Genomic DNA, 22,677 nt, shown 5'->3' with positions numbered 1-22,677 from the left:
TCGAATTACAGGCAGCAGCAAGCAGCCCGGCTCCCAGTCCTAGTTGCTGGCCTTGGCACTTTCTAGAGCTGTCTAGTGGGGGGCAGGGCAAAGGTCACAAGAGCAGGAACCTTGAGAGAGACATAAGGAGCCTTACAGAGGACCAGGGCGGCACCTATAAATCCTGACCAAGCAGGTTCACCACAGCAGAGCCTAGGACTACACGTGCATGTGTGTGCGCACACACATGCTCGCTCTTTCTCTCTCTCTCTCCCTCTCTCTCCCTCTCTCTCTCTCTCTCTCCCTCTCTCTCTCTCTCTTCATGTACGATAACATCTGAGCTGCATCTCCAGCCCTGAAGTATTTTTAAAGTGAGAACCTAATTGATCTACCACAGGAGTGCATGGCATTACCACTGACACCACAGGCAAGAATTTTAAAAGCCGGTTTCTAGAACGACCTACATACCCTGCCTTCACCCACTGATAGAGAACAAGCCAAGTTTCCCTCGAACTCTGAAGATTTCACGGGGGAAAAAAGCTAAAAACATTTTCATGTCTGGCTCTGGCCATATCAGTGACTCAGGCTCAACCCTTTCTTCTCTTGGGTGTGGAGGCCATCACCGGCCACTTGTGCTCTGACACAGATAAAGGAGCCCTGCTTGAGGCCACAGCAGAGCTACAGAGGAACAGCTGTGAGTCACTCAACTTTCTGAGCCTCAGTTCTTCACTGTACAGAAATATATATAAATTCTCTTTTAACCTAAGAGCAAATACAGGGCTCAACTCTCATTATCCAGCCACCTTTATGTAGGCCAGATTAGTGGCTCTACCTGCTTAATTTTCGTTTTTTTCCCCCAGAGAAAAGGTGAAGATCAATATAAGTATAGCTTCCTATAAATGGACTATCTAAAAAATTTAAAAAGGATCCATCACTCCGGGCAGGAACAACAGTAGTAGAAGGGTCACTCTTTGTCTCTAAGACTAGATCTAAAACTTAAGAAAAACAGTACAAGTGATTTTTTTAAGGCATGACAAAGAAAAATCCTGGGAAGTCTTTTAGACCCAGCCCCTGTCTGAGGCCAGAACAAACGGAAATGGAGTCACTAGCCCTTAGTGCCATGCAGTCAAACTGAAAAACAAAGGGGTGGGTGTCCAAGCAGTGCCCACTGGAAGGTGTCTTTTATTTTATCAGAAATCAAAGTCAGTTAGAGTCTTATGTTTGCTGTTATTTTGTCTTCTGAAAGGCGCACACACACAGACCAAATGATCTTTGTGTGATTTACCCATCCTTACTCAGTTAAGCCGTGTGATGTCAGACACCGGAAGTGACAACCTTGTATCGGTACTTTGAGATGAGGTCCACATGTCTCCAGGTAAGCAGCTTTCTGTATAAACAAGAACCGCCCTGTCTCTGTTACTTCAAAGCAGAATACTGCAGCCCTGGGGTTTCCGAGGCACCTTCTGAAATGTGTCTGACCAGCAGTAATAGTTTGAAGAAGGAAAAAAAACAAAATCTTCCATGTCAACCTGACACACACAAACCTGGACATATCTGAGATGTGGGATTGTCAGTTGAGGAGTTTCGTCTATCAAATTTGCCTGTAGGCAAATCTGTGGGCCATTTTCTTAATGACTGATATGGAGGGCTCAGCCCCAGCATGGGTGGCGCCACCCCTGGGTAGGTGGGCTTGGGTTGTGTAAAACAAGCTGAGTGAGCCGGTAAACAACACTCCTCCCTGGCCTCTGCTTCAGCTCCTGCCTCCAGGTTCCTGCCTCAACCTTCCTCAGTGATGAATGTGGAAATGTAAGATAAAATAAACTGCCATGCACGGTGAACCACATCTTTAATGCCATCTTTAATTCAGGAGACAAACACAGGATTTCTGTGAGTCCAAGAACCAGCCTGGTCTAATGAGTTCCAGGACAGCCAGGACTATGTAAACCCTGTCTCAAAAAAGGAGAAAAAAAAAAAAAAACCTTTTGTTAAGGCAAGGAAATCCCACCTCCCTTTTTCCTTTTCAGGGATGGACAGTTGATACAGAAAACGAGGAGCTAGCAACTTGCAGGAGTTAGACCCACCCCTAACATAACTGACAAGGTTACATGAACAGAGGTAAGCCACAGGAGCACCAAGGCAGGTAGCCACCATCCTTCAATATACTGGAGATTCTAAACTGAGACTCAGCTCCATCTAGAGGATGTCTTACAAGACAAAAGGCAAGCACAAGCAGGTCCCAGGTTCCCTTTGAACACCGGAAACCTGATATCTTGAAGGACAGCCAAAGAAAGCACCCTGTGTTTCAGGGAAGGCCTGTGATTAAGAACTCAAACATTGACCTGACAGGGTGTGTGCAGGGGAAGGAGAGAAATGTAGTGAATGAAGAAATGACTTTCATTAGGACGGTCTGAAGCCTCTGTTAGCACCTTGTCCTTTCATGGACATGTACAGCCAAACCAAGAACGAGAGAGAGAGAGAGAGAGAGAGAGAGAGAGAGAGAGAGAGAGAGAGAGATGCTTAAGTGTGCTGAGGTTTCAGTCAGACACTTAACGCCGGGCTTTGAAGCAGAAATGTCCCCCACCAGTTCAAATGCCTGCTCCCAGACAGTGGCTCTATTTTAAAGAGCTGTGGAAACCTTAGAAGGTGGGGCCTGGCTGGCAAAAGTAGGCCATCAGGCGAGTTCCCACCTCACTTCCTCCTCCTGTTAAGGAGCTTGCCCTTGTCCCATGGCTCCTAAATCAAAATACTCTGAAACTGTGAGCCAAAGTAAATAAACAAACTTTCTTCACAGAAGTTGACTCTACCAAGCATTTTGGCCACAGTGACAGAAAAGTAAATTGATATGCTTAATTAATTAATAAAATACAAATATAAGAAATTGTAATTTTGGTTAACATATATATATAAACAGAACTATATCATAAATTATTTACATAAGTATATAATTTATATATGTATTATATATAACAAAATATAATCTATTATAATATACATAACATATATTGTATTAATTAATTAATTATACAATTAATATGCTTGACTTATTTAAATAAAATTACATAAACTCTTTAAAAGAAGGTTTCTTTACAAAATGTATTATCGCTATGCTTTCTTATCTGTTTCTACACTACAGTTACAATAACTTATGTTGAAAACAGAAAAGCGGTGAAGAATTAACTTCATAGAAGCAGGCAGATCAGGAATTCAAGTCCAGCCAGGGCTATATAATCAATTTGAGATCAGGTTTTGCTACATGAGAGGATGACATCGCCGTCATCATCATCATCATCACCTCCACCACCACTTTAGAACACAGAAAAACAGTAAGAACAAGAAATGCAACTGCTTTGATTTTCTAGTGTTCATACACTGAAGGAAGTCAAGGTCAGCCATCGATGCTCCAGGCTCCTAACGTGGAAGGTGACAGCCGTCCAACATAGAATCAACAGCAAGTTCACTGCCTACCTAGGGAAAAAAATCCTTCCTCAGCAGCTGGGAGGCGCACAGGCAGGGCCTCCTTTGCCCTCACACATCCCTCTTGCCCTCTCCCCACTCTTAGGCCATAGAACTCTCTCCCAAAACAGCAATAGCTGATACCAAAGCATTAATGGATAACACAGTAATGCCAAGTCCAGAGCCCTTAAGAGTCAGTTTCTGGGCTGGGAGATTACTGGGTCAGGAAAAGGCTTGCCTTGGCAGCTCGAGGATCTGAGTTTGATACCCTGCTCTGACGTAAAAAGCTGGGCATGCCAGTGCATACACACAACCCCATCTCTGGGGAGGTGGAACCAGGCAGAACCTGAGACCCACTGGCCAGCCCGCCACATCTCAACAACACCAAGGTGGACAGTGCTTAAGCAACAAGAGCTTAGGCTAGTCTCTGGCATATACACATACACGCTTGTGCACACATGCATGCCAGTACACACATGAGCACACACACGTTGTTTTAAGTAAACCCGTTTCATTTTGGCAACCCCATTTAGACAAAGGGTTCCTGCATCGATAGCAGGTGATAAAATATGGCAGACTTACTTTCTGATGGTGGAGAGCTCCTTACACCCCGTAAACTTTAAACTCGATCGCCAGTGAACAGGAGAAGATCATGGGACAGGAACTGGGACTTTGAAAGCACTTGATAAAAGTCAGCACCATCAGCAAATAAAATGCTTTCTGTTCCACACAGTACTGACTGAAAAGAATTAAAACCTTCAAATTCTCTAGAAGCTCCAAAGTCCAAGCTGTCCCCTCTGTACACTGTCTGAATCCCCTCCAACGGCACAGTGCACTGCATCTGCACAGTGCACTGCATCCCCAGAAGCCTCTGAGCATCCGTCCTATTCAGAGCTCAAGATCAGGTACGTGGTGGTAGTGGGAAGGGAAAAATGAACACACCTAAACATTGAAAACAAACACATACTGTTACTGCCGGAAGAAAAGGGGTGCTTGAGTGGACGGACATCTTGGAGAGGAGAGCAGAAGGGTCAGAGGGAGGAGGGCTGGTGTCTCCCAGGGACTAACAGGACAGACTGCAAAGCAGGCCAGCTTTGAAGGCCAGCGAAGACTTCAAGAGCTGGAGCCTAATGGCAAAGAGCATCATGGTGGACATGGCAATCCCACAGGCCACATCCTAGGAGGGACCAGACTACAGTCATAACTGACGCACAGCTTCCTGCAATCCCCTAGGAAAGATAAATCTAAACTTCTTGTGTAACTTCTAACAGTTTTTTTCCCCCTTAACCATGACACCTTTATTTATTTACTTATTTATTTATTTATTGGTTTTTTCGAGACAGGGTTTCTCTGTGTAGTCCTGGCTGTCCTGGAACTCACTCTATAAACCAGGCTGGCCTCGAACTCAGAAATCCGCCTGCCTCTGCCTCCCAAGTGCTGGGATTAAAGGCGTGCGGCACCACCGCCCAGCTAACCATGACACCTTTAAGTCAAGAGGAGAAAGGTGCCAGGCCATGGTCCTTTGTTTATTGACCCAGAATGTGATATTTTTAAATTCCCAATAGTTTGAAAAGTTTCTTCTATATTTAGAAGCATGGCATGTATATATGCAACAAAATTAGCCTTGAAATAGCACAGAAATTACTAATAAATGAACAAAGTTAACAAAGTAGGTTTCTGGGAGTGTTTTATTACTCCTACTGAGAAAAAAACCAATAATACTCCACATAAAGCCTATTATTAAATAAGTGCATGAAATCACACTTGCAAGTGGAGAAGGCTTGAAAGATCAAAGGGAAATTGGAGAAATGACAGGAAGGGGGAAGCAGGAAGAAGCCTGCAAGAGGCACGTGCTTAGAGCACACACGGACATGTGACCTGGGGTTGAGAGACAACACAGTTGTCCATCAACTTTAAAGAGTAGAAATTAGATGGCTCTGTCTCAGCACCTCAAATCCACCGTCTACAACAAGCTCGCAAGGAGACTGTAACACGGAACCAAACGAAAGCTGCTCAAGCCAGACCAGTCTGTCAGGCTGCCCTTGCTCTGAATGGAGATGTTCAATCTTACTGAACCCCTGAAGCAGTGGACAGAACCATCCATTCCTGTCCGTTGGGGCATGGAGGCTTTGCAGCGAGCTATGACCGACTCTGGGTCAGGAAGCTGAATGAAGTTGGTTTCTGAAAAGAATCTGAGCGAAGGATCAAGCGAGCGAGCGAGGGAGCAAGCGTACAAGGGTATCTGACAAGTCTGGGCTTGGCACAATCCATCCCATGCTGTGAACACAAGTTCTCTCAGCCTCAGCAACCAACGGCCAAATCTGCAAAATCCCAGCACCTCCAGCTTTGCTCAGATGTCACCACCAGATTACACTGCTGCTCCGGCAATAACAGCACGCGGGGAGTGGCTCATACTTTCCCAGGACCAATGATTAATAAATGTCTCTGCTCTGCAAGGCTCTCACACATGAAAATTAGTTACCGCCTGCAGACTTGGGCTGCCTGAAGGTCACATCTGTAATACCACCATGAAAATGCCCTTTGAATGGGAAGCACCCCGACTGAGACGGGCGGCCACTGGACCACAGATCTGGTTATCCCTTTGCCTCTGATTTCTACTCATTTTGCAAAAGCCGAACTTCATCCTCTCCACTTCGACAGCTAGAAACACCACTAAGCACAGGGCAGGCACTATCATTTAATCCAAAGTTCCTTTCAAACACCTCTGGACTCATCCCAGAGGAGCAGCCATATTTGGCTGCCTCGCTTCCACCATTCCCACAGGCTTGGTCTGCACCTACCCATTCTCCCAAGCTTCACTGGGCATATCCCAGAAATCTCATCAGAGAGGCTAGTTCACCTGTTCACCTCCCTTGCCTCCATCTCCACGCATGTTGGAAGCGGACCTATTTCATAATTCATACCGGGAAGGTTCACGGGCCAGGCTTGCTTCTCTCTTTTGCTTTGGTTTCTCTGTGGTCATCATATGGCCCAATGTCAGGTATCCTGAACTCTGACATTTGACCCACCTTTCTCTGAACACATCTGCATGGATGTCACACCTAAAGACGTGCTCATCTTAGAATAGACGTCCACACTCACTAACACACTTCCCATCCAAAGCTGACGTCTGCGTTCTCTCTCTCCCCCAGCTGTGCTCGGTGACACAGTTCTAACTACTGGAATGACATAAAATTGACATCATGTGACTTACAAAGCAAGGCTATTAAAAAGCCACATGGCTCCAGCCAGCCTGTCTCTCCCATGACTCTGCTTGAGAAGCCCTGAGCAAGCTTGTAAGACACAAATGAGAGACAAGGCTGACAGAAACAGGTATCCAAGGAACCCAGCAGCTGGTCCTTCCAAGTCTTCCTTACAAACTCCCTTCCCCCACTTCTCTCTCTGTCACTTCTTCCCACCGTATGTGCTCTCTGTCCACTCAAACCTTTCAAAGACCACAGAGTGGCTTCAACACAACACTTCTCAGGCTCTTGGCTAACGCCCAAAATGGAGGTGGCAGCAGACTGGGAGCCGAGTGCAAGCCGTGATTTCCGGTTCACAGATTGGTGTTGTTCTATCTTCATGTGGGAGACAGAGATTAATACTCAGAACCTATGTTGTGGGGAAAAGGGGGGTTGGTTGTTTAAAAGAAAAAAGCCAGCCAAGATGGTGTGTAATCCCACCTGGGAAGGTGATACTGCTTTCAGGTCATCTGCTTCCTGTGTTTGTCAGTCCATACATCCCTGAGCCTGTAGGTGGTCACGCTATAGAAATGTCTCTAAATCCGTGGCATTGGAGCTGCATTGGGATCCACTAAGTTCAAGTACTCCAGCCTCACCTCACGTTCAGCTTCAGTATCAGTAACACCTGTACCTCCTTGGGGCATTATCAATGTCAAACAGGTGAACTGACCGGCCCAATGGCTCTGAACCAGGAAACGTCACATGAAACCTGAAAGCCAGATGTGACTTCAGAGCCAACATTCTCTGCCACCAAGATTTCCAATTAGCTTTGAGTCAGAGGACAGACGGACATAGAGTCAGAGGACAGACCGACATACAGGCTCTCACTGCTTAGCTACCTTCCACACTCCACGGTAGCTATGCTACTGTTCTCCAAGGGAAAAGGGACACTGAGTAAGTTCTTATTGATGTTCAGTTGAACAACGACATGTATGCCTCAGCCTGACATCACAGGTCAGAAGCCCAGATGTGTCTGTGCCAAGCACTCTGGAGAAGTTATCCTGTAAAGTACGGTCACACCAGCACCTGCTTTCAGGCCTTGTCAGGATTCTTTTAAAAAAGGACGATCTCGGATGCATTTATAAGGAAGGCTGGCACACAGCAGACACTCCGGAAATGCTGTCATACTAAAAGGACTCCAGAAAATGCCAGCAACCGGGAGGGAGGAAGGGCTGACACCTCGTTCCTCCAGATTCCAATTTAGTTTTAATGAGCTGTGAGGAAAACATTTCTAAAAAGCATGGTGTGCCCTGCTCAGCAATCATATACTAAATTGGCCTTGGACCCAGTGTTATTTCCTTAGAAACAATAGACTTAATTAGGGTAGTGGTTTTTGTACAGCATCCAGCAGAGTAGATCTTGGGAAGCTGTGACCACTGTAACTGTGCCCCCATAAACAACTGAAAATGGTGTGAGGGCTGAGAGACTCGGAGAAAGCAACACTTCCGGATGCCCGGCGCTCCTGTGGCCATCCCACTGGGGTTCTGATGCAAACCGCTGCTAGGTGTGGGTTCATTTTCCACAGTTTTAGAGCTCAGGGACAACCATGCTCTGAAAATTGTAAATGGAAAATTTCAGCTAGGCCTGGTCACCAGAGCGCTATGTCCTCACAGCAACATTCAGAGAAAGTATTCTAACATGCATTGAGGGTCTGGGGCTGGGGCTCAGTGGGTAGAACATTTGCGCAGCACACAGGAGGCTGTGGGTTTGACATCCAACACTGCATAAGTCAGGGTCAGTGTCACACAGCTTAATCCTAGCACTTAAAAAGGGAGCAGGGGGAACAGATGCTCAGACCACCACACAAGTCCACCACGCATCTTAGGCTCTGGAGACATTAGTAACACTGACAGGACCTGGATTATTAAAGAAACGACAAGACACTCTGCCTAACAACCTTTGCCCAAGGCAAGCTTAGACATCGAGATCATATTACTATCCATCTCATGTAGACACAGCATTTTTACAAACACACTGCAGAAGGAAAGAATCAGTCCCTCTTCTATTTACAAAACACATTTTCCTGTGGTTTATATAAAGCTACAAGCATATTGGAACATATATTCCTGCCTCGACGCCAAGCCAGTTTCTCTCTCTAATCTTTAGCTTTTTCTGTACCTTCCCATCTGACTCCATTGATGCTGAAGTCTCTCCAACCAGCACTCGTGTGACGAGCCCGTGCTTCTAGTCTGCCTCCTAGAAACACCCGTACTGAGCATGGAGCAGCGTCTCAGAGACCTAGCAGGCTGGATAAACCACGCTCTATACTTTTCCTGGCCTGCTGATGAAGTGATTCCCTCCGTGCCAATCCACACTGGCTCCAACAGCCTGAGGATGCAGCAAGGATCACATGACCCATTGAGTTTCCAGCCCAAAACTTCATACGTGCAATTTTTAAAACTGAATCTGCCTTTTTCTGGAGCTTGAGTATTTTCTCGAACATGAGTTAAGGTATATAAATGGATAGCTGAAACCACTGTTTTTAGTACAGATTACCAAAGCCTTTAAAGTCAGAAGGCAGATAAACTCCAAGAAAGAAGTATCAAAAGCCACTCAGAGACATTACAGTATGCCCAAAATGTCACCTAAAGGTATTTACTCTTCATACTATATTTTGTTAGTTAAATTGCATTTAAAAGTACAACATAGGGGCTAGAGAGATGGCTCAGCAGTTAAGAGCACTGACTGCTCTTCCACAGGTCCTGAGCTCAATTCTCAGCAACCACATGGTGGCTCACAACCATCTGTAACAGGATCTGATGCCCTCCCTCTTCTGGTGTGTCTGAAGACAGCTACAGTGTATTCATATACACTAAATAAAAAAATTTTTTAAGTACAACATAGCCTAAATGGAAAAAAAAAGAAAAAAAGAAAAAAGAAACATGAACGTAACTGGCTAAGAGTAAGTAAGAAACATAAACAGCTAAGGATTAAGGGAAGAAACTGGTTCTGTGGAAAGGAAGGGCTGTGTAGTGTGTAAACTGCTCTGGGCCACAAAGAGTAAAGGCGAAGTGTAAGGGAAGGAAGCAGCAACGGCCTGAGCTCTGTTATAAAACGTGAGCAGCTTAAAAAGTATCACAAAAGGAATCACAAACACTTAAATTACCCATACCTCCTAGGAAGTAGAATTTGACACATAAAAAATTACATTATTCAACCATAAGTTTTATTCTTCTTAAGGCAGGAAAGTCAACAAAGGAGAAAAAAATTAAGAAAGTAAAACACCAAGCTATAGAACAGGAAAATAAACTTATAAACCATGACAATAGAAGATTAGTATCTACAATATATAAAGAACTCTTCAAATCAACAACAAAAATACAGGCAAAGGGCTTCCATAGATATTTCTCTGATAAACAACAATATGCAAAGATGCAAATCATTCCTCACTATCAGAAATGCAAATCAAAGCTACAATCAGGCTTACCTGTCATCCTTTAGAATGACCACAACCACGAGAACCACAAGAAAGAGCAAGTGTTGGTGGCAATGTAGAGAAATCACAACCCCGTGCACCACTGGTGGGGATCATTTCAGAAAACAATACACAGGTTTTTCCAAAAACTAAAAGGTTGGCTAGCGATATTGCCAATGGATGCCACATATATCTGAGGAGAAGGCAGTATCGAAGGAGCTATGGATAGGCCCATGTCTGCTGTGGCCCTAGTCACAGAAGGAAGAAGTGGAAGGAATGCCCAAGGGCAGGCGAATGACACAGAAAACGTAGAACACACGTGCACAGTGCCCAGACGGCAATCTTATCACACATTACACCGTGGGTGAACCCGGAGGACAGGGACACAGCACCAAATGAAATAAGCCAAGCACAAGAGAGGAACAGCCACTCACTCTTAATTTTAACACCTGGCAATCCTCCTGCCTCAGCTTCCTGGGGCACTGAGATTACAGGAGTGACTACCATGTCAAGCTAAGTTCTAAATACTTTTTATAAGAAAAATGGCAATAATTTTTTTTCTAGTAACAACTATTAAAAGTTCCAACATCCACATCCTCACCATACTTTAGGAAATCCATGATAAACTTTCTCTTATGGCATTATTTGCAAAGACAAAAATGGAATACAACCTACAAACAGCGGAGACATCAATGTCAATGTACCAATGATAGTTACCTGGAACTTTAGGAAGTCCCTTCATGGTCACATGATACCAGGGAAACCAGGGTCATCTCTTGGGCTTCTTACTCATTAATGCAAGAATTGAAAAACGGTCCCTTACTGAATGCAGTTTCAAAGAAAACCCCAAGAAAGGCAAGCCATAAATCTCAGCAGCGTGGGACCTTTGCAGCACTGAGTAGAGGAGCACGATGCAAAGGAAGAGAGAAAGCCATGTTTTGGTTAAGCCATCATGGCGGTCAGCCACATGGCAGAGGAGATGCATGACAGGGAAGGGACCGTTAGAAAATGAGTAGAAAGGACCAAAGTAACATTGTGTGTGTGTGTGTGTGTGTGTGTGTGTGTGTGTGTGTGTGTACATGCATACATATATGTACATATGTATATATGTGTGTGTATATATATACATTTGTATATAGGTATACACACACACACATATATATATATTTAGGTTCTAGCCAATGCTCAAAAGGAGAAGAGAAAGAGACATTATGTCATTCTGTGCTGGGACAGGTAGACAGCCCCCCACAGGAACAAGGAGGCAGCAGCAGAGAAGCAAGGGGTTAGGGAGGGAAAAGCAATTCCTCTCATCAGTGGGTAATTACTCCTCCCACCGCCGTGGCTTAACTTAAGGTGAAACCACCTCTGTGAGAAGTGGTCCCTTGGCCAGATGCTAAACTACTACAACTGGATGAACTCTTAAAGGAGGAGACGATGGCCCATGGCCACTAAGGGAGGATCCCATTCCTTCTTGAAACATTACAACAATGAAACCATGAAACCATTGTCTTTTTCAAAGCTGTGGTATATTTTATTATCTAATTGCATCCAAAGCAAACTGTAAACACAGTATGATTCTGACAAACGTTATTCAAGGTATTCAATAATAATTTAAAGAACAGCTGTGCATGCTGCTGCGTACCTATGATGTCAGCACTCGAGGACCAAGAGGCTAAGCCCATCCAGAGCTACCCGGTGAAAGACAGGGAAAGGCAGAGAGGAGGGGAGAAATGCAGATGGAGGGGGCAGAAGGAGGGAGAGGGGAGGGAGGGAGAGAGGGGAGGGAGGGAGAGAGGGGAGGGAGGGAGAGAGGGGAGGGAGGGGGAGAGGGGAGGGAGGGGGAGAGGGGAGGGAGGGGGAGAGGGGAGGGAGGGGGAATCAGGAAGGAAAAGGAATGAGGAGAAAGCAGACATTTCTACAGAAAGAAAACTAAATACGCTCACAGCATCTCCACTCACTTTGCCTGGGCAGGTTAACTGTAGGAGTCATTTGGAAATAAAATCTGGCAAGAACAGTAAAGGAAAAGTCTGACAGCAAACTAAAAACAAAAAGAAACAACAGAGAAGGAGATATGCCTTCACAGCATGTCTTACATCTCGTGAAGTTAGCTGCGGGCAGTGAACACACAAATCAAGGAGGGAAAAAAGAAAGCAAGAGTGTGCTGTCTCACAACAGCGGTGCCTGCAATCGGTAGAGGGAAACTGATGGACAAGGGATGGATGGTGTTGGGAGCCAGGCAGCCAGGGGTCAGGTGGACAGAAGGGTGGGGTGTTCTCTCCCCCTCCCCACTCCTGTTCTCTTCCTCCTCTTCTTCTTTTGGTTTTTGGAGACAGGTTTTCTCTGTGTAGCCCTGGCTGTCCTAGAACTCTCTCTGTAGACCAGGCTGGCCTCAACCTCAGAGATCTGTCTGCCCCTTCCTCTCCAGTACGCCGCCACCGCCCAGCTGAGATGTTGAGATTCTTACTTCACACCTCCAATTAAAATAAACTCCAGATGGATGGAAGACTTAAATGTAAAAAAATAAAACCATAAAATGTGAAGTCAGAGTGAAGAAGGCATTTCTAGGAATGATTCATAAGCTAGAAGCTATAAATAAAAAGAATCATTGGTTAGTATTCCTGCTTGGAAAAAAGAAAATCACCATAAATCGCAGAAGCCAGCTAAACCTAGGGAAGGCAAGCATCAGACCCTCCCATCTCGGACAGAAGACTGAGCTTCACAGAACAAACAGGGAATTCAGACAACACAACAGAAGAACCAGCAATGATTATGGCTGAAGGTTTTGCTGAAAATGAAATGTAAATTTGAAACATCCAAAAAGAGCGGATGCACTTTGCTATCAGAAAAGGACATCCGCCTGTGGTACTCACAGCTGAGGCCAGCATGGGCTGCTTGGTGAGAACTTGTCTCCAGGTAAGGAGAGGAGAGGGTGTTGAAATGGGGTGGGGACAGAGATGGGTGGTGAGGTGGTGAGGGACAGGGACGGAGAGGAGAGGAGGAGTCATCTTTCTTTTGTAAGACAGGTACAGCTGAGAATGTGCAGGAACACCACAACCACACGGTGTGAGGAAGCAGACACTCACACACACCAGTGGAATAACTGGCACCGTTTCTATGGACAGGAGTTGGCACAATCAAGAATGAACAGTCACACTGCTCTAAGAATTCTTCCTAGGCATGATGCACACACATTAAAAAAAAAAAAAAAAAAAAAAAAAAAAGTGCCAGGGAGATGGCTTAGTGGGCAACTGCTCGAACTGCAAGAGAGTGCCTGCTGCCAGGTGGTGTGGCGATCCCAGCACTCAGGAGACAGAGGCAGGCACCAGTGGATTTCAGTGAGTTCAAGGCCAGCCTGGTCTACAAAGTGAGCTCCAGGACAGCCAGGGATACACAGAGAAACCCCACCTCAAAAAATAAATAAAATAAAATAAAATAGCACCCATGTAAAAAAAGCAAGACAACACTACCAGTGCCTACAATCCCAACACCAGAGACAGAGACAGAGGCAGGAAATTTCCAGGAGCTCACCAGCCTGGCTAAAATGCAGAGCTTCAGCTTCAGAGAGAGACTGTATCTAAAAGAGTAAGGTGGAGAGAGATAAAAGCACCTGCCTTGCTCTGGCCTTGGAACACTCGAGCACACACAACAATGAAGTTGCTGGGGACGTGCTCACTGTTAGAGCCTTACCTGGGTTCCGTTCCCCAGACCCAGTTCACTCAGCAGCTCCATCAAAAGAAAGAAAGGAAAAATTGTTCTGGATATACATGCAGGCAAAACACCCATACACAAAAAATAATAAAATTACAAATATATATATATATATATATATATATAGAGAGAGAGAGAGAGAGAGAGAGAAAGGAATTGTTGCTGCTACATTGTGATGACTGAGGTTTTCTTTTGATTGGCAATACTAGCGAATAAATCCACAGCCTTGACAGGTTAGAAAGACTCACCAGCACTGAACTAGCCTACTTTTACTTTTTACTTTTGAACTTGCCTGATTTTTACTTTTTACTTTAAGATAGGCTGGCCCTGCCGGGCAGTGGTGGCACATGCCTTTAATCCCAGCACTTGGGAGGCAGAGGCAGGCGGATTTCTGAGTTCGAGGCCAGCCTGGTCTACAGAGTGAGTTCCAGGACAGCCAGGGCTACACAGAAAAACCCTGTCTGGGGAGTGGGGGCGGGGGGAAGGCTGGCCTTGAACTCACTTTGTAGCACAGGCAGGCCTTGAACTTGAGATCCTCCTGCCTCAAGCTATCGAGGAGCTAGTGTGCCAGACTGGGACCACCAAGGCTGGTTAAAATACAGAGGTTATTTTTAAAGGGCTAGTTGTAAAATAGGATGCTGTTGCACTGTGAACCCTAAGATTATGTTAGTTACTTTAAAAACCTGTTTCTAAAGTTTTAACAGGAAGGGTGATATGTAGGAGGAGCTAAGGTGGGAGGAGTAAGGAGAGGAGGAGGAGAAGGAGAGGAAGAGCTAGGTGATGAGAGAGAAAGAGAGAGGGGGGCCAGACATGGAGGCAGATGTTCACATGTCTCCGCCAGTCAAAGATAGTTGATATATCTAGGTTAGGTGTTAGGTTACACTTCTGATTGATATTGAGCATAACCAAATTTATAAAGCCATTGGTTAACATTAAAAAAAAATTGTATAAAAGCAAAAAGGAGGAGGTATGGGATAGGGGTTTTCTAGGGAGGGGAAATGGGGAAAAGGGATGGCATCTGAAATGTAAATAAAACATCCAATAAAAAATAAAAAAAGTAAAAAAAAAAAAAAAAAAAACCTGTTTCTAGTTGTGGTGTGACTCAGCCTTAGCACATGCCTTTAATCTCTCTGCCTGGAATACAGACAAGCCCTTAGTACACACTCTTAATCCCAAATAATGAAGGTAAAGTTAGTTTGTAGAAGGAAGCACCCGTGTTTGAAAGTGATATCTAATTGAGTGGCAGACAAAGTGACGAATCAGAGAAAGATTTGACAGAATAGGAGATGCCCAAGTCTCATGAGAACAGAAAGAAAAGAGAGGCTACTTAAGAGAGCAGTGCAGAGAGAGAAAAGAAGAGTCAGTTTCACTTGAACAGTTGTACAGAGACAGGCTGCAGAGAGAGAGAGAGAGAGAGAGAGAAAGAAGCTAGACACAGGTGAAGATAGAACAAACCTGAGAATGAGAAGGAGCCAGAAGATTAGAACAGATTGCCAGAGTTAGTATGAGGCCAAGCAGAGTTATTCAGTCAGAAGCCAAAAGGGAAGCCAGATTAAATCAGTCAGCATGGAGGAGTTTGAGCCAGAACAGCTAAGTTGGATCGGCCAGGCAGAACTCAGAGAGAACTAGGAAGGTGGACACCTATCAACGGTAAGTCTCCGAGGCTGAAAACACTCTAGGCCTAGATAACATTTCATGGAGGCTAGAAGCTTCCAGGACTAGGCCTAGGATAGCGACTGAAGTGATAAGCCTACGAGACAATTACACAGGTGAATAAAAGATACTTTAACAGATGCTCAATGCTCTGGCTTATGACTCACCAGTTTAAAGGGGTAGTAGATACACAAACAAATATACTATAAACTGTCAGAATAGTGTTAAAAGAAGTTTTATTTTCTTTTTCTTTGTCCACATTTCCAATTCTTCTAAAGTAAATAACTATTTTTGTACCAGAAAATTTATTTTTAGATTTTAATTGTTTTTTCACCGGGCAATGGTGGTGCACGCCTTTAATCCCAGCACTTGGGAGGCAGAGGCAGGCGGATTTCTGAGTTCGAGGCCAGCCTGGTCTACAGAGTGAGTTCCAGGACAGCCAGGGCTACACAGAGAAACCCTGTCTCGAAAAACCAAAAAAAAAAAAATTGTTTTTTCAATTTTTATTAACATCTTAAGTACACCAATTCAACAGGCATGATGACCTACACCTATGATCTCAGAATCACAGTCAGAAAGACTGTAAGTTCTAGGCCAGCCCGGGCTACATAGCAAAACCCTATCTAAATCAATCAAACAACCCATAAATCCTTTGATTTCTCTTTTTAATTAAAAAAAAAAAATGTAAAAACTATGGTCTCTGTACAACCGGTACTCAACCAGTTTAAATAATGTTTGGGAGAGTCTCAAAAGAGATTTTAACAAGAGTCAACAATTAAAACAGTAAATTAGCCTCAAGAGGGTAGAAAATGAGCTTAGCCTGCTAGAAAGGACTCTGTGGCACTTACAGGACGGAGCCTTGCTCTGTCCTGCTCTGAACTATGGGTGTCTAATGTGTTCCTATTACACACATAGGCTATTCTGTTTTAAGAATCTGCTAAGAGACCACAGCCACTTTTACTACTGGCTTTTCCCCAGTACCAGGCATGTTGCCACCAAAAGAAAAAAAAAAAAAAAAAAGCAGGAAGTAAAGGATGACTAACAAAGATATCCACCCAATGGGGAGTACTGAGCAGATGAGCAGAGAGGTTACTAACTGGACAGGCCACTCCCAGGATCTAGGGAGCAGACCTTTTGGGATGTGCATCCTTTTCTGTTCTATACCTGCTTCACGTTTAAATAAATGGCATCCCAGATCTGCCCTAACTCTAAGGCTAACAGGTCAAATAGTAACAACAGGTCACTCTATTGTTCTTTCCCCACCCACTGTTCTCTCTCAGGTTTCTGGCCCTGGCAATCTTCCCTCTTTCCCTTTAAAATGTTATTCTGTTTAAGCTAACAATGCTGAGCCGGTGGGTAACTGCTGCTGACATATTATATACAGTGCTGGGTTCTTAACGACATAAGGGAGTCCTTGCTTATAAATATGTATTCAGCCCTTAAAAGGAGACAGGGGGGCTTTGTCTTCTCACAAGCCTGCTCCAGTTAGCAACATAGGAAACATCACACACATGAGTTTCCTGTGCCTGGTTAGTGCATAAAAAGGTGCTATGGAGTTGAGGGTATTTTTGAGAGCCCTTACAACAGAAGGACTGTATAAGTAAGGCCCAGCATCTAACCAGAAAGTAGAAAAATAAAACAGTAGATAGAACCTGGGCCACATACTACAAAGTATCAAAGAACAGGACATTGTTACATTGTTCGTTTTTTAAGGTTAAAGGTCTGCTAAGAAAATCAGTAGCAAAAGGCAGATTTGGAGAACCAACAAACAAGAAAATTTAAGACCTTTTCAAGTGAGTCCAAAAAAGAGGGCATTTATTGTCACAACTATTGGTGACATTATAAGGGACAATGGTTAAGAAAACTCCAAGCGCCGGGCGGAGGTGGCGCACGCCTTTAATCCCAGCACTTGGGAGGCAGAGGCAGGTGGATTTCTGAGTTCAAGGCCAGCCTGGTCTACCGAGTGAGTTCCAGGACAGCCAAAGGCTATACAGAGAAACCCTGTCTCGAAAAACCAAAAAAAAAAAAAAAGAAAAAAAAAAAAAAGAAAACTCCAAGCATATAAAATATAAATCCAGACAGTTTGATATAGGTTGAAATATTTCTGCAAATATATAAATAGATAGATGATAGATAGATAGATAGATAGATAGACAGACAGACAGACAGACAGACAGATAGATAGAACGAACAACAACAAAAAACCCTCGCAGGGCAGTGGTGGTGCATGCCTTTAATCCCAGCACTTGGGAGGCAGAGGCAGGTGGATTTCTGAGTTCAAGGCCAGCCTGGTCTACAGAGTGAGTTCCAGGATAGCCAGGGCTATACAGAGAAACCCTGTCTCGAAAAAAATGAAAAAAAAATTTTTTTTTTTAAATCCTCACAATTAAGGACACAATCATGGTTTGCTACACTCTATCCCAGCCAACAGAGTTTGTTGGTGAACACCAGGTTTAAAAATTGCATGTGTTCCTCCCACCCCTTCACAAGAAGCCAGAGTCCCACCACAAACGCCTTTAATGCTGAAACACTTGCACTACCAGTTCAAGTGCCCATTACAGGTAAACTCACCTGTCAGGCTCAACACTGCCTGATTTCAGAAGAAAAGGGAAAGGAGCCAAGCCCAGAGGATGGCGGCTGGCAGAAGCTACACAAACAAGCACGTTTCAGCTTAGACATCAACAAGCTTTGCAGAATCCCCAGTTCCCTGGGGACTGGCTGATAAAATACAGGTAGGCCAGCTGTCACAAAGGTATCAGGAAATCTAGCAAGAATAAGGCAGCAGGCCTTCCCCGAGGACCCCAGGGCCCTGGACTCTTCAAGGAGGGAACAGGGTGCACAGCTGACAGATATGGTGGCATGGAAAGTGGTGCATCTCACACAGAAAACATGTGAAGCCTGCAAAGACTCACTTTACAAGTCCTAGAATTAGGAACTTTAAAAAAGACAAGTCCCATAGAACCACACAGTGTACATTATCCTGCTGGAAGACTGTGGTGGCACCAAGAGCTGAGACAGCTGCTGGGCTAACACACAGTTCGTTAAAACAATCACACAGACACGGAAACCAAACAGCACTTCAGCACACTAGAAAGTAGCAGGCTGTTACTAAAACCATCAGTATACTAAACAAGGAAGAAAAAAAAAAACAGATTCATACGCAAGCACACATAAAGCACACAAAACAAACACACACACATATGCACCCTGACACAGTCTGCATGGAGAGTCAGATGGAACAGTGCTGGTTTATACAGGTGTGCCAGGTTTTCCCATACAGACGAACTTTCTAACTGACACAAACAAGTTACCTTGTTAACTCAGCCAACCACACAGGCTCAAAAAGGCAACACAGTTGCAATCCTAAAAGCCAGAAGTCAAGACAGTATGTGCACATATGTATAGGTACATGAGAAGCAGTGGGGTCTATAAGCACATAGAGTAAACGTGAAATCATCATGGGGAAAAAGAGAAAGGAGGGATTACTGGGTTAAAAAAAAATCTACCTTACAAATTAATCATAGGTAAAATACACACAGTACTTGTGAAATATGGTTTTATTTACATTTTCAAAAACTCATGCTTGAAACTCATACCAAGACCAAACACCGGAAGCAAATAAGCAGAAAATAAGGTATTCTACAGGGACTTGCATCAGAAACGATCCCTAAAACCACTTCCAAAATACTTGGTATTTTCCTTAGCATGCCTATACCCTTTCCAAGCCTGCCACCTATACCGGTTTCACAGCCGACCTCTCCAATGTAGGCAATATTTCAAGTGAAAGCCATAATCTGCTTCTGGCCACTTCTCCGTTGATTCTATTCAGGGCAATTTCACTTGACTGGCTATCTCAGTACACAGAAGAAACACCTAGGTGCAGGAAACCAAAGGTTCCCCGCTGTGCGATTCACCTGGCGGTAACTAAGACCCAGATCGTGAAAGCTCCCTTCCCCCACCCAAACCCACAGACTGCACCCCACAGTTTGGGGACTCTTATTATGGCAAATGTCTACCACAAATACTGTGGCTATGGGCTCAAAGGCCACCAACAATCCCAACTGGCAAGCAGGAAGTCTTCACAAGTCAGGGTCCCATCTGAACGCCATCACTTCCAGGATCTGCCGGTGACCCCGAGGCCAGCGCGCTTCCCGAGTGGCCCTCCCTGCGCGCATCCTGACACCTCGGTGGCCTCTCGCCACCCTTCTCCTCCCCGCACACTCGCACGCAATCGCGCACACTTGCTCGGGCACGCCGAAGCACACTCCCTCACACTCCCGCTCCCGCGGCGCGGCCCCTCCTCCCGCTCCGCGCTCGGAAGAGGCTCCCGGGGCTCGGCCACGGAAGCGGACCGGGTCGGGGTCGCCCAGACGCGGATCCGAGGCTCCGCACGGCCGCCAGAAGCCAGCCGCCGCCTACCTTGCTCGCCGCGGTCCATGTCTGAGCCACCTCGCTCCCGGCGCTCCGCCCGCCGCGCTCCTCCGCGCTGCTCCGCGCTCCGCCCGCGGCCGCCCGCGCAGTCCCCACCCCGGGCGTCGGCACCGCCCTCCCGGGAGCCGGTCCCGGGCGTCACCGACCACCTGACCGCGACCTGTGCGCTCCGCCACGTCGGCTCGGGCGGCGGCGCTGGGCAGGGTCGCGGAAGGTCAGCAAAGACCAGGGGAGGAGATGGCAGGAAAGGGGACTCCGAGTCTGTGCAAGCAGCTGCGAGCGGGTGGGGTTTGCTCTTCAACCCCAAGTTTGCAACCAGGAAAGTTTCCTCCCAGGATTCTGGTTTAGCGACTGCCCCTTTCTCCGCCCCCTCTGCACCTGCTTGAGCGGAAAATGTTGTTTGCAAGGAGGAACAAGTCGTTAGGGTGGCTTAAATCAGTGTTTTTGAGCCATAGCCAATCATATTTGGCTCAGAATAAACTCTTCTCTTGAAGTGATGTTTAAGTGTAGATGTGGTAACAATCTCTTTCTATGTACATAGATGTACTCTCAGTGTGTGTGTGTGTGTGTGTGTGTGTGTGTTCGATATGAAGCTAAATTTGGCTTAGGAGGAACTCTGTAATATAAAACAGAATTTGAACTCCATATGTCTGGGGGTGCATCTAAGTAGTAAATATGTAGGCCTAGCATGTGCAAAGATGGTAGGTATATTTGAGACCAGCATGGACTGTGTAACAAGATGCAAGACCGTGTCTCAAATAAAGAAAACACCCCTTATCCCTTATCCTTTGAAGAATTTACATACTCGTTCACATGTCTAAATTTTTTCGTTTTCTTTCCTATTCAGGAACCCTGTGTTGTACAACTGGAACACTGCCCAAGGGGCAGATCCCATAGCTCCCCAGGCATAAGCAAAGTTTGCTAGCTGGGCCTCAAAGAAACTATTTAGGGAAGCAGAAGAAGGTGGGACACAAGTTTGGAGCCAGCCTGGGCTACATAGTACTACCAGTGGGAGGAGGAGGGGATAAGAGAGGCAGGCAGGGAGGGAGGGAGGGAGGGAGGGAGGGAGGGAGGGAGGGAGGGAGGGAGGGGAAGAGGTGGGGGAGAGAGAGCATTAGTCTCCCTTTGCCTTTGCCCCTACAGGAGCTACGGACATGGTGCAAGTATGAGGAGGAAAGGCAAGAATGGCTGACACAGACGAAAAAAGCAGAAAGAATCTGGTCACATAGACCTGCCTTTTACTGGAGAAAAATTAATGTCAGCTTTGTAAAGCTATTAATATTTGAGCTCCTGTTACATGACTCAGGTGCAACCCTGATACAGGGGTGTTTTACAGCCAATCCTATAAGCCTGGCTTGGTGGTGCTCGGCTACAGTCTCAGTGCTTCGGAGATAGGAGGCAGGATCAGGAGGCGTGGTCATATTTGCATACATAGTTAGAAGTCAGCCTGGGCTCCATGAGACCCTGTTTCTGTTTTTGTCTCAAAAACAGAGATAGGGAGTTAGAGATGTAACTTAGCTGGTGGAGTGCTTGCCTAGTGTCCATGAAACCCTGGGGTTTATACATATGAGGCCTAGGTGTGGTGGTTTGAATATGCTTGGCCCAGGAGTGGCACTGTTAGGAGGTGTGGCCTTGTTGGAGGAAATGTGTCACTGTGGGGGTGGGCTTTGAGAGACCCTCTTCCTAACTATGTGGGAGCCAGTCTTTTCCTATGGGCCTTCAGATGAAGATGTAGAACACTCAGTTCCTCCTGTACCAAGCCTGGATGCTGCCATGCTCCCATCACCTCCTTGATGATAATGGACTGAACCTCTGAACCCATAAGTTAGCCTCAATTAAATGTTATAAGAGTTCTCAGTCATAGTGTCTCCTCATAGCAATGAAAACCCTAAGACACTAGGCTGGCCCCATAATCTTCTGTTAGCAGCCTCACAAGTAACTGGGACTACAGACATGAACGGCAGCATCCAGCTGGGTACTTCTATAAGCTAAACCATAGGTGAATGGAAAAGAAACAGCAAATTGTTTTCCCAAAACATTAATTGAAACAAGCATACATACTGAAGAGAAGAGGAAAGAAGGTATAGACAGATGGTATGGCTCACTTATATAGGGCAATTTTAGCCTGCAGAAGACACTAGGCTTGTTCCCTGGCCCTGTCACTAAACAAATAAATAATGGAAGGAAGGAAGGAAGGAAGGAAGGAAGGAAGGAAGGAAGGAAGGAAGGAAGGAAGGGAAGGAGGGAGGGAGGGAGGGAGGGGAGGGGAGGGGAGGAGAAATATGGTACCCTGCCCTATCATACATACCTCCTCAGGCTGAAAGCCAGCAACAACCATACAAAATAGACATCTAGAAGCTTTCTGAAGCAGCAGCCCTGAAGTTTGGGGCAGGGATGGGTAAACGGGTACCAACACAGGCACTGGCTTTCTCTGGTTCCCTGCATCTGCATTAGACCATCAGCTACTCCTTGACCACACTTCCAGCCAAGAGTGGCCATCAAAAGGCTTATCTTGAGAAAGAAGCCAAAAGCCCTGACAGTGTCTGCAGGCCTGCAAAGGCAGGAGAGTTCAGAAATACATGCCTGTAGAGAGTCATGGTCTATAGAAAGGGTACAGTGTGAACAGAGGCAACTGTTTGGTAGTGAGGCCTCCTTCCCCCCACAAAACTGGGAGTTGTTTTCTAAAGCCAGGAGCCAGGGCTGTGGCCTTTCAGGAGCCTAGACCTAGAGTTGCCAGATAAAATAGAGGACACCTACTTCAATTTAAATTTCAAATAAATAACAAGTTTGTTTGAT

At 45.5% G+C, this 22,677-nt stretch overlaps 1 protein-coding gene across 3 annotated transcripts in view; it reads right to left on the bottom strand.

The window, feature by feature from the left end:
* Window positions 1-20,208, bottom strand: part of Tpd52 (tumor protein D52) — an 80,273-nt gene extending 60,065 nt beyond the window's left edge. For all 3 annotated transcript variants that reach the window (XM_034516127.2, XM_034516128.2, XM_034516129.2), the window contains exon 1: window positions 19,870-20,208. In XM_034516127.2, coding sequence (XP_034372018.1) covers window positions 19,870-19,888 — 19 coding nt within the window. In that variant the 5' untranslated portion in view covers window positions 19,889-20,208. The remainder of the gene's footprint in view (window positions 1-19,869) is intronic.
* Window positions 20,209-22,677: the final 2,469 nt, after the last annotated feature.

This window comes from Arvicanthis niloticus, chromosome 13 (genome assembly GCF_011762505.2).
Source record: "Arvicanthis niloticus isolate mArvNil1 chromosome 13, mArvNil1.pat.X, whole genome shotgun sequence".
Classification (NCBI taxonomy): domain Eukaryota; kingdom Metazoa; phylum Chordata; class Mammalia; order Rodentia; family Muridae; genus Arvicanthis; species Arvicanthis niloticus.
This window is presented reverse-complemented; position numbering and strand designations above follow the sequence as displayed.